General features: G+C 43.5%; 1 protein-coding gene across 1 annotated transcript in view; it reads right to left on the bottom strand.

Annotated features, from left to right (window-relative positions):
- The window catches only part of camta1a (calmodulin binding transcription activator 1a), a gene marked incomplete at its 5' end in the record, with an annotated part of 268,682 nt that extends 257,368 nt beyond the window's left edge, over positions 1–11,314 (bottom strand). Inside the window, 3 exon segments of the mRNA XM_084016249.1 lie at positions 7,266–7,367; positions 11,160–11,278; positions 11,280–11,314. Coding sequence (XP_083872375.1) covers positions 7,266–7,367; positions 11,160–11,278; positions 11,280–11,314 — 256 coding nt within the window.
- Positions 11,315–12,851: the final 1,537 nt, after the last annotated feature.

The following is a 12,851-nucleotide window of genomic DNA, read 5'->3' as shown; positions in this document are numbered from 1 at the left end:
GCTCCTAGGTACCACCAGAGCGCTTTCCCGTCGTCAGAAACGGGAAAACATGCTGCAACTGAATGATCAGAGAGGTACCGAAAAAGCGAAAAGGGAAGTTGTTTTTATGTCTAGACATATTATCATACAGCCTCTACTTTAAATAAGCAAGACGCTGTAATCTAGTTTTAATGCTTTCACTAAAAAGCTGAGGAAGAGCAAGAGGCCTTCGATATTGAAGCCTAGTCACAAATAGAAAGTCTCACCGAATCCGCACTCAGATTCAGCGTGGGTCAGTATGAAGACTTGGCGGTCTCCCATCTTACAAAATGGGCTCTGAAGATTTGCTTCTTCTTTTTTTTTTTTGCAACCACTCGGCAGCAGTGGCAGATACATATGGCAAGTCTGTCTCTCGCACAGATTATTCAGGATCCAATGCTGCTCTCTGGCACACCCCCCTATGACACCACTGAGACAGAATTGGAATATGTCTCGAGTATGTTGAGGATCTACCGTGGGATAGGTCTGCTCAATGTGCCAGCTGCTAAAACACTTGGGATGAAAATGTACAGCATGGAGGATCTTAACAAATGCAATAAAATCTCTCTACTCCATGTCAAAAATGTCCACAATCTTATAAAAGGTCATTTTGCATGACATGTTTTTTGTGGCAAGCTCCATAACTTTCCCTGCCATGTATGCAAAACATAACTCAGTTTAAGGTGGCACCGCCGCAACAGGCATTTTATTTTGAAATGCCATCTCCGTTTTCTTGGCCGATATTTGTTTACATTTTTGGCCAATTTGCACCATTGAAAGTGTGCCGAATAACGTGTTAGCAGTTCACGTTTGTACGGTATGCATGGGTGCGCACGCACCTCTAACAGGAGCGCCTTGATACTGAAGAAAGCGTTAAAAGCTGATGATTCTCGGGCGAGTTCTTTACGAGGGGCGTCTTTTTTCTCTTTTGGAGCTAACGTCACGTTTAGCTAAGGAAACGTTAGCTCCAAATGTTTGACGCTACTTATCGCGACTAGCAGGGATTTTAAAAGGGACATTTACCTTAACAGCCTCTCTAGCCACGAGCTGCCACTGCTGCAGCTTCAACAGCTAATCGTGTTGTTGATACGCAAGAAGCCGAGTCAACGGGCCGAACGACAGTAAAGTAGTTCCCCTTGTTTTCACTCAACCGACGTGCACGCGTGCACCTGCGTCACGTGCGCTCTCCGCAACTTTTCCTCTAACTGTAGCACACATTAGCATGTAATATACTTGTGGGAGTCATCTCAAATCTATGGGATATGTATATGTATGTACATTTTGGGTGAGCAACAGTGTGTAGACTGCAAAGTTAAATCCACAGTCTCACAACACAAGGAAACAAAGTTTTTTTTGTTTTTTTTTTGTTTTGTTTTTTTTGTTTGTTTTTTTGTTTTTTATGGCCAAACTATGGAAAGTTCTGGACCGGCCAGGTCAACTCAACACAATCCAACTGAGCATATACTGTTTCACTTGCTGAAGACCAGGCTGAAGGCTGCAAAAGAAAAAAAAGTCCCCAAAACCAGCAAGACATGAATATGGGCTGCAGCACCGGCCTGGCAGAGCATCGCCAGGGAGCAAGCCAAGTGTCTGTTGATGTCTTTGGATCATGAATTCCAGAAGTCTCTGGGTGTAAAGGATTTGCAATCGAATAGGTGTGTGTGTGTGTGTGTGTGTGTGTGTGTGTGTGTGTGTGTGTGTGTGTGTGTGTGTGTGTGTGTGTGTGTGTGTGTGTGTGTGTGTGTGTGTGTGTGTGTGTGTGTGTGTGTGTGTGTGTGTGTGTGTGTGTGTGTGTATGTATGTATGTATATATATTTATTTATATATATATGTATGTATGTGTGTGGGTGTGGGTGTCAGCATCACCAGTGAAGTGGACAAAGCACTTAGTGTTGCATTTATTCTAGGTATTTTTGCTGTGACATAATCATTATTTATTCAAGGCAGGCTGGTGTGGACGTTAATTTTGCGCCGCTAAATTAAGACTAAACTATGCGGAGGGGAAAAAAAGCAAAGTTGGCAAAGCAGGAAGCTGTCGAGTCATACACGTGGTGGTCCATATAGAGTAGGGGCGTTTTAAATGGACTACCGTACATAGACATTAGATTACTGTGCTCAAGTGTTTTTATCTATATCTCAGATCGGGGTGGCAATACTTTCCTTTAAAAAAAAAAAAAGAAAGTGTACCGCGATTTGCGCTGTTAAATAAACCATGTGGTTTAGATGTGGCCCCTTATTGTTCAGATGTTCAGAGTTGGCCTTCTCTAATCTGGGAGTCTTTGTCTGACTTGAGAGGGGCCTTGTTTTTACACAAGAACATTCTCAAAGGCTCTCAGAGCACACAAAGGTGAACTCAACATAGCTGTTGTTGAGTGCTGAGCTTTCTCTTCCACAGCGTAACACTCTCATAACTCTAAACGGTTTCTCACTTTTTATTTTTTTGTGTTCTTTCGGCTGCTATTCATCTACACTCGTTTGCAGCGTGTCTGCGGTTCCCTCCACCGGGCATTTGCACAGATGTGAAGGAGGAACTGTGAGTGTTCCAACAAAGTATTGCTCGCTAATTAAAGATCTGTCCACTGTGGCATGAAAAGCCACATATATTGTGCTTTGCGCATCAGCCGAAAACAACCGGCGACAGGGGAATAGCTTCGGATGCCAGATTTGGAATAGTGTTACCGAAGATAGTGGGCGAGCTCGTCCTAATCAAATTGTCTGATTTGATCAGCGCATAAACAACAAATTACCCACAGAAATTTGGCTTTGAAATTTTTCTTATCCAGAAGTTGATCAAAGCCTTAAAGGAACTCCACTTCTTTGCATTTCCTGTAAGGTTTAATATTTCTTTTGGAGTCGAAGCTTAATGACTGCTTGTACATTAGCCAAGTAAGGGATACACAGAAAACTACTATTTGGTTGTAAAACACTGAAGTGCAAGACGGGCTGAAACCAGAGCTTGTTACATGAGAGCATGTGCCTCGGCCGAGCTGGCACACTGGAGCCAATTACATTCTAGCCAGCTCACATACAAAAGGCTGAACAGGGAGAGGAGCGGTGTCCAACACGGGGGCTACGGTTCTGCAACCCCTTTTACAATTCACATCACCGTCTGTCGAATGGATATAAAGATATATATTTCTGTCGGCTAATGTTTGGATTATCACTGATCCTGGCTGCTAAGCAAACACTCGGGCCAAATTTAAGGGTATCTGTCATGCTAGCTTGCTCCGGCCCCACCCCTAGAGACGAGATCGAGGGTCATGAGACTGGAAAGGCTGACAAAAACAAATCTTTAATCAATATCCGAGCCCTGAACGCAAAACCCTCTCTCTTCCGTCTCTGTCTCAGAGCGCTCGGGGAGTGACAGTTTTTCTTTTTAATCTGTGCCCACATTGTGGAGAAATTGCAAGCTAATGTTTTGGCTATAGATCACTCAGGAAATCGCTGCTGGCGGTGCATATCCAAAGTAACAGTTTGAATGCAAACGTTTTCCCACAACAGTTCAGCGGCTAATATGGCTTAAGGATGTGAGGAGTGCAACAACGTCTGCTCTTTTTATTTTTTTTTGTAGCTGTACCTGTAACATGGGGAGGGAGGTGAATCACACCAGAACAAGCAGTTCTGTGGATAAACGTTTTGGCTCTCGTCTGTGTCCAGTAAGAAGTGCTGTGAAACTGAATTAGGCCTATGGCAATGTCTGTTATCATTAGGTTGGATGACAGCCATCCACTGGACCAAATACACCCCCAAGAGTTTAGCTCCAAAATTAGCCCAGTCAGCCAAATAAGCCTTAGCTCAGACTTAATCAAAGGGGATGAAAAATGTTCAAGATATCAGAAACAAAAACACACTCCCTCATCTTGCTGCGCATAAATTGTAGCCAAGCGACAAGTTATCAATGGTAGTGAATGATACTGTTTTGTGGATAACAAACAATATTGTAAACATAAACCTTTCAATATATGCAAAAACAGGGAGCCATGCATCAAAATACTGATGCTCCATCACTTTAACGTCATGAGATAATTGGCCGTTTTGCACATTTCCCAATATGGTGACTATTTAACTGAAGGGGAATCAGATTATTTGCCAACACGGTCCTTTCAAAGACAAAAAAATAAGCCACATTGTTTCACCTGATGATGCACCCTCATTTGTCTGCCCCCCCCCCACCCTGCACCTAACAATGGGGTTTGTTCCAGAAGCTTACTTTTGAAGAGGATGGATATTTTGATCACTTAATCCTTGTATTATATGGACAGCATAACACTCAGGGGGGGGGAGAAACATTACAACATCACTTATTATTTAAATCACTGTACAGCACTTGCATCACTAGCAAGGGGACTTGAAAGAAATGAAAGTTTCTGCAGCATGCGGCCGGTGGAATGTATGAAAATGGTGAAAAGTGCATGTAAATCCATGCGACCCACATCTGGAGTGCGTGGGATCATGTGACGTGCACTAAGTAATGATTAGATCTATATAGGCAATTTGTCAAACCAGACCATGACAGAGTGGACTTGGAGCGCCGACCAAAGGCAAAGGTGCAGTGACAGGTTAACATGAAAGCAGTGTACAAGATGACGGCAGGAGTAGAGAGGGAAAAAAAATGGAAAGAAGAATGCGGTCAAATGTGAAGCGGAGATGAACTCAGACAGCCAAGGTAGAATGGTCAACTGATGACATGCTGTCTATTAAGAGCGATCAATCGGGTTGTGAGGCGTGAAAGAAGAAGGTGGGAAAGGTAAAGGGGAGGAGGAGGGGGGGGTTAACCTAAAGGAGGCTATTGTGATGGCATTTACAGTAATGGGATATTACCCCTGCAGCCTTCAGATTAAGACACTCTCCTGTGATTCAGATAAGCTCCAAAAATTCATCACTAATCGTTCACAGCCAAACGTCATGACTCCCAGGCTCATTTCAAATGCTAAAACGAACGGCTAATCATTAAAAACAATGATTAAAAAATGATTAGCCATTAATATGTAATTCACTTAGCTTTAAACATATGGAAAAAAAACTGAGATGTGATACACATTGTGATGTATCGATGTGCTCCATTGCGCCACAACTCTAGTTTAATCCGGAAGGAACGAAAAAAAAATGATTTGCACAGACCTTGAATTTCTATTTCTGACGGTACTTACAAGTGAAGAGAGCACTTGATTAGACCAAAGTCTACATATCCTGCTACTTGTGAAAGTTGCTGGCTTTATTATTTGCCCTATCGCCTGTTCGATAACACTCTCACATATTAGTGAAATGAATAACCGCCCACCAGCAACAAAAAAAAAGAAACTCTTACTGAATTAAACTATGTTACAACAACAGAGAGCCCACACCGTGGCTTCTAGCAGCATCTAGGACGAGTGTTTGACCAGCAACACATACAACAGCTGTTTGTAAAATGCCAGTAAGAGATATGAATTACAATTAAATCTCGCTGGACACTTTTTTTGTATGCATGCAATGCAATAATTCATTGCTCACAATGACGTTTACGTTCTCTAAATGGCTCTACCCGGTGCCTGCACTGTGGCACCGTGTGGTTATTATTGTACAGTGCAATACAGCATAATAAGGGAAGGCTGTCAAAAAGTCAAACAGCTGAGGAAAAAAAAAAATCCCTAGCCCTATTACTGGAAGTTCAACAAACATGCACACACGGTTAACTGCCTGCAACAAACTGAAAATGACTCTTTATGTGTTCTCAGGCCTCACCAAGCTCACCCATCCATAAAAATCCCATCTCAAGGAGAGCAGAGGTGAGGTCTCTCTCCCTCCCTCTCTTTCTCTCTCTCTCTTTCCCTCTCTCTTGTTCTCATTCACTCTCTCCCTCTTGCGTACACATGCGCAAACAAAAGCCCTTCTTTCTGTATCATAACTACTCCCACAATTACTCAGACGACTGCTCAGATCAATGGTCTACCTGCCTGTTTTGAGCAGTATTCTGCTACAGAGTGTCCTGGCGAGGCACGACACACACACACACACACAAAAAAAAAGAAAAACCCTAAGGCTGAACGCATTAAACAGGGTGTCTGACACGGGTACAGGATACTGTAATACCACGCAATAACATGAGGGAAAATAGCAAGACCGGCAAAACGTGCTGCCAGTCACAGCTGTCACACATGAGAGGGTAACACTAAAAAAAGTCTATCAGCGCGGCCCGCGTTACAGTCTGCATCCCCCGTTTCATAAGATCTGTGCGGCCCCCTGCCATCACATCTCTCAAAACATTCTTTTAAAAAAAAGAAGAAGAAGAAAAAAAAAGATTTGGTGCTCTCCCAGTGACAGACATTGAGCGGGGAGCTGAACAAGGGGTTAAGGGGGGTGATTTCAGACTCTATTTAGACATGACAATACATGAGCACATTTAATTACCCAGTCTCTAGTCTGGATCTAGTCTTCCAGCAGCGAAGAAGCTGGTGTATTTATTAACAATGATGGGGCTCCTTTCTGCTGCGAAACAATCTGCTTTACAGAGGACAGCTTTTTAATGGGTAAAGACGTAGGCTAAAAACCCCCGACACAATTTTAAAAAGGGGAATTAAAAATCAAGACTTTGGCCTATATTTGACTGATGTTTTTGTTTGGTTGTGACAGGGGGGAGAAAAACACTTGTACACAGGCTTGAAAGTGCACTGAAGCAGCTCCCGCACAAGCTGCTTTTTTACAAGTCGTAAAAAACCTCAGCTGTGATGCTTGTGTTGTCTTTGTTCTTTGCCCCAAGTACACTGTTCTCAAAGAGAACACATAATGAGACATGGGGGGGGGGGCAAAGACCAAGCCATTTGAAGGAAACAAATATCATTGGATAAATATTTTTTGCCATACACAAAGATGTAAACTTGGGTGTGGATTGTTCTGCATCAAATGCAGGTTTAAGAAAAGCCAAGAAAAGGCAAGTACAGGGGCCGTAATTGATGGCTCAAAGTGTAAGCTTTCCCTCCGAGGGTCTGCTCGGGTCCTGATCTCCTGGCCTCAACCTGAAACAATCACTCTTAGTTAACGACAACACTTCAGCTATTGACAGCGTGATCCCGTAAAGCAGACACTTCAATCAACAGAGCAGCCGGAGGTGGTGTTGTGTTGGAGGGGAATAAAAGAAGGGAGAGGGAGGGGGGGGCATGAAGACGGATGAAATCAAGAGGTAAATAAATGAATCAATGAATGAATAATAGATTGGCCAGCTAGTGGCCTCTTGGAGCAGCAATGCAGTATTAATAACTGACTCTTACTGTTCGTCTCTGTGTCATCACTGATACTCTTAGGTGGACCGTGGCCAGCATAACACACTGCTGATCTGTACATTCGATCCGGATTACGAACTTTCTTCAGTCCTTCAGGAGGCAAAGAGAAAAGTAGAGAAAAATCGAGGAAAAGAAGCATTTCTCCCAGCCTGTGATGACTGAGCAAACTTCCCCCCCATGCAAGCAACATCAAAAAAAGAAGCTAGACAGTTCATTGGAATACATTTCAAACACACAAGAGCTGTTGGGCAGAAATATGATGATAATATAAATGATAAACATTGATAATAAGTCACAGTGAATTAGTCGATCGTAATGGAAAACAGTGAAGTTCTCCACTGATGTACATTTTTTTGTAAAAATGGCCGCTGTAGCTTCTGGGCCGGTTTGATACGGGTCAATAACACTCCCTATTGTATCAGTAGTAAACCGGATGAATCAATACAATCAATCAGTGGAGACCGTGCAAAGCAGTCAGTAACGGTCTATTACAGGCAGGCATTACGAATGATACATCTCAGCAACCGCAGACCGGACCCGGGTCCCATCCATCCTCACCTCACTGATTCAATTAAAAGGCTGGAGAAGGGGGAGGAGAGGGGGGAGGGGGGGGGGATGTAGCGCCTGATTCAACACAAAACTGGGAGAGCGAGTCGTCCGACATTCGCGAGGAGGTTAAATTCATCCTTCTTTACAAAACAGCGGAGAAATATTTATACCATTGCTGCACAAGCACTTTTGTAAGTTAATGGCTGACTGCGTGCTTACTTGATGTTTTGCTGCTGCTTCACCCTGAACTTTGAGTGAAATGATAACATCATGAAACTTTTTTAAACTGCACCCGCTCAGAAATAAAAGAGAATTACTTCCTACACGGCTGACGCTACAGGCCTAATTCTCCATTTTTTTTTGTTGAAGAAAGCATTCTATGCCGATCGTCGGTTGTCACAAACATTCACATTTCATAATCCCTTAGCTTTACATCGTTTGTTCAACACGCATGCGTGAGTTTTATGTGACGGTAAATGATCCCATCATCGGCCTTGCGTTCATCCAATTTTAAACGGATGTAAATGTGCTCCACTGTTGTGCTCGGTTTGTTGAGGAAATGGCAGCATGAAGATTCAACGCTTAGCTCAACGCACTAGGATGCAGTGTTTACGAAAGTGCTTGTTCCACGTCTCAAATCTTAGCTTTTGAAAAGCAATATTTTTTTTTACCACTATCTACTCCGGTTGATTCATAAAAACCATTGGCTGTAGTTTTTATCCAGAGCAGTTCTCGGCGTAAGACGTATGAAGCTTGACTTTTCAGTGCCCTCCAGGCCTTGTACTTAAAAGCAACGGACCCACAGTGCTTTTTATGGGTGTGAAGAGGGGGGGAAATACCCCCCAAGGGCCCTGACAATCAGTTAGGTTGCAGAGAAATACCCCAGGATGTAAACATTACATTACTGAGTGAGACTGGGTCGTGGCCCCTGGGTTTAACACAAGATGTAACCCTCAGTTGTTATGGAGCATCATCAGAGCTGCCAAACAACCGAGAGAGATCAGCGCTGGCCGCACACCACAAGGACAAAAGGTTAAGGAAACAATGTTCGGCTGGCTCAGTGGCTACTCTTGCATCCAGGGACTTGTCACATAAAAACTCGAAATAGCAACATTCATTTTAAAAAGCGTGTTCTGCGTTAACGAACAGCCCAAAAAACTGGATGATGGGGGGGGGGGGTGGCAAGAATTCGGCAGGACAGCTCTATTTAAAAAAGCTGTAAGGGCCAGGTTTGCATGAGACGACAGCACGTTTATGTGAAGGTATGAAGCACGCTCTCTCTCTCTCTTTATACTCCCTTTGCTCCTCCTCCTCCTCCTCCTTTTTTCCACTGACCGGCCTCCCAGGAACACTGAAAATAACTTAACCTGCTCAGCAATGGGACTTTCAACCCAGGGTTTTCAGTAAGAGCTCCCTGTGTTGAAGAGGCATCAAGATTAACAACTGGAGCCTATTTGTTGAATTCAGCTATGTAGATGAATACATTAGGACTATATACCACAGTGAAGTCATTACTATCATAAAACCAGATGTCTTTATTATTATTTTTTGGTCAAAGCCACATACAGATCCCTCATATGGCATGTGTGGGTTTTGTAGCTCAATAGCACCCCCTGGTGGGGCTCTTTTTAGTGGTTGGCACACTGACATCCAAACAACCGACTTCCCAGTCTTTTATCGTTTCCCCTCATATGGCAATTTGTTTACTCTCATTTGAGACATTAAAGTACTTCTACGTCAAATAAGAGTTTCCTGTTTGAGGTTACTGACAGCAAACTCTTGACGGAGGTCTGTTCAATGTCGAAGCCTGCTAACAAACACAGCTGCACCTAATGAATCTGCTGTTTTTGTCTTCTCGATTTCAAATTATGCAGCCACTTTTTAAAAGTCTGGCATGACTCTTTCGCTCCGCCCTAAGGAGCAACACAAATCAATAAATATGGAAATACCACGAGTGGAGGAATAAAAACCGAGCAAATAACTGCAATAATGACCCATCGTTATACGTATACATCCTGCAAATCAAAAACCAAGTTGAAGTTAAGTCTTATGACAATACCTGTGACCTTAACACACACCAAATACATACACAGGGAAAATTGAATCAGACGTGCACTTATTCTGCATGAAATTCTATTAAAATAGCTTTTCAAGTTGCTTCATGTTTTCACCATCTAAGAACACCAGCTCTCTGAATACCTAACCCCTGCTCTTTAAAGTAGGATACTGACACACAAACGAGCACAACTTATCTTAAAACACTTCTGATCTGCATTTGCACATGTCTTAATTACTCACCCAACATTTCCATGGGCCTCCCTGAACACGGACAGATCCCTTATATGTATATTCTACAGCCAAAGCAGGACGTTAAGTAAGTCTGGTGCATTTAATTCGAAGTTAGTCAGCCGTGTGGAATAAGATGAGGAGGGGGGTTAGTGGACATTTGATCCAGTGTGTAAAGTCATGCGATGAGCAGCCTGCTGGAAAAAGCCTACTCTCCATCCTCCCTGTTTCCTCTGGTGTGATGGCATTTCGTTTTTAAGTGCGATGGGGCACTGCGTGCGGAGCGGGCATTACTCCATCGTATGGTGTCTCGAACCAAAATATAGGCCAAGTAGTGGGCTATAATTATCATTGAAGGGATACAAAAATCATAATTAAATAAAAAAACAAATCACTTCTCTGACTCGAATGCCACAGAAAATGATCGCGCTTCAAGGGGGAACTGAACGACCCTCTCCGCGAAGAAAAAAAACTAGACTTACATTTATAATGAAAAAAAAAACAGCTTTCCAAATGATTATTTACACCCTAGAAATAGAAGGTGGTAGAAAAGAGCCGCGCTGACAGAGCGAACTAGCGCCAGCGAGCCGCTTTGTAAAGCTGGGTAATATAAGGGAAGAAGTTAGTCGATGCCAATGACATGTTGTCATTAACTTAGCCGTGTTGTTAACAACTCGAACCGCTCGTCCTTTGACAAGAAGCCCGAGCCAGATAAACGACGAACGCGCGTGCTTCCACCACGCGGGCTGTTTGTCCCCGTGGCGTGCTTTTAAATTGTGGTCTACGAACGGGGGGGGAATAGTAGCTGGCTAGAATGCAAGCTAATATTAGCTGGCTAGGTGATGTCTCCACGTTTTAGCTGCCCGTTCGGAGGAGGAGGAGGAGAAAAAAAAAAAAATAGCGGAGCCGTTTTTCTACCGAAAAAAATCTCCGCGCTCGCCCTCGCGCGTGTGTCACCTCCGCGCGGAGTTGCGGCTGTTGTAACAACAAATACAAAAATCACACCGCGGTCATACTAGTAAATTAATCCCATTATATTTCTCTTACCTTCCGGCTTGTTTTCGGCAGCCATTTCCCCTTCACGCGCAACATCCTCCTCCTCCTCACGACCGTGGGTACCACGCGCGTGCACGGCGAGGACAGCACGAGGAGGGACTGGAGGAGCAAGCGGCGAGTCGGTCCGACCGAGGCGAACTTACCATTGGCTGTGAGGCGGTGACTGACAGAGAGGCTCCGGGATGAAAACACACACACACTCACACACACACACACGCACACACACACACACACACACACACACACACACACACACACACACACACACACACACACACACACACACACACATCTCCCCTCACCTTGACACCACCAGTGTTGTCATTTTTTTCCCTTTTTTTTTTTTTTTTTTTTACAATTTAAAACAGCTCGAAGGCGCTGCGGGGTGGCGTGACGCGTTTGTTAAAAGATGGTGACGTGTTGTTACATTAAACAGAGGAGGCTACATGTGGTATTCCTAATTTGAACGAATTGCGGTTGTGAATATGACAGTGTTCGTCCCACTAAAGTTGTTTTACACAGACTGGTGACAAAGACTCGATGAGTGCATTGATAGTAGGCAAAATTACTGCTCAAAGGCTCTCATTAAGATTTGTTTCCAACATATCTTCAGAGATTAGTCAGCTGATCCAAACTGATAAGAGGTCTCACTGGTTTCATGAAACTGATAATAGGAAAGAAAGCCCTGCAGCAGACATAGAAAACAGTAGTCAACACGGTCTATCAATCAAGTGTCCAGACGTCAGTTTACATTTGAAAGCTTGTGGACTATAGTTTGTTTCCTTTCAGACACGTCCAACTGATTTCAGATAGATGCACCGTGATGCTGGAGGCTGCGGGGATTACATGGGGATGTGGATCCAAACCATGGGAGCTGCTGGCGGAGTCCATCTAAACAGTTTTGTCAGCTACCGGGGAGTCGGTGTGATGCGCTACACAACCGGAGATCACTGCTTTACACTTTAATTCCGTTCAGCGTGCTGTCAAGCTTTTCGACTTCTATCGTCGTGGCGCAGTTAGGCCTACGTGGGCTCGACAATAGTATGGCCACCTTAAGTTACAAACTAAGGCAATCTAATCACAGAGCATTGTGCTTAATAGACTGTGCTTTTGGCACTAGCGTCAACTGTAGCACTTAAGGACAGCCTTCATTCCGCATTAACAGGCTGCTGGCTAAAATGCAGTGTATATAGTTTGAGGCGGTGGTGCTGAAAGGACAGCTCCTCCGCCGCCTGCTGCTCTTATATACAGTGGACGGTTTGTTGTTATTGCAAAGAAAGTAATAATGAACTAATGAAAGAGCTAATGCAGCGAAGTCATTTTCTCACCCCCTGCCTGAATTGCCCCTATGTGGATACGGTAAAGATATTATCCCTTTAGAGTAAAGGCATGTATAGTACCTATCTTTAATATTAATTGCAGTTACTTGGAAATGTAACACGAGATTCCATCGAGTGCTTTTTCTAAATGGGAAAATTAAGTGACCTTGCGATGCTGTCATTTGCAGAATATGGAATTTAAGATGAAACACTATTACAATAATGCCTCCCTGCTTTTTTAATTTATTCATTTATTGTTTAACTTTGGAACAGGTCGTATACTCTTAGCGCATCTCCTCGCCGTTTCACAGAAAATCAACAATAAGGACGAACCAGCTGTACGTTTTTAAACCTCCACATGTAA

The sequence above is a fragment of the Eutrigla gurnardus genome (assembly GCF_963514095.1).
Source record: "Eutrigla gurnardus genome assembly, chromosome: 8".
Lineage (NCBI taxonomy): Eukaryota > Metazoa > Chordata > Actinopteri > Perciformes > Triglidae > Eutrigla > Eutrigla gurnardus.
Note: the sequence above shows the minus strand (reverse complement) of the source record. Positions and strands in the feature narration are given on the sequence as shown.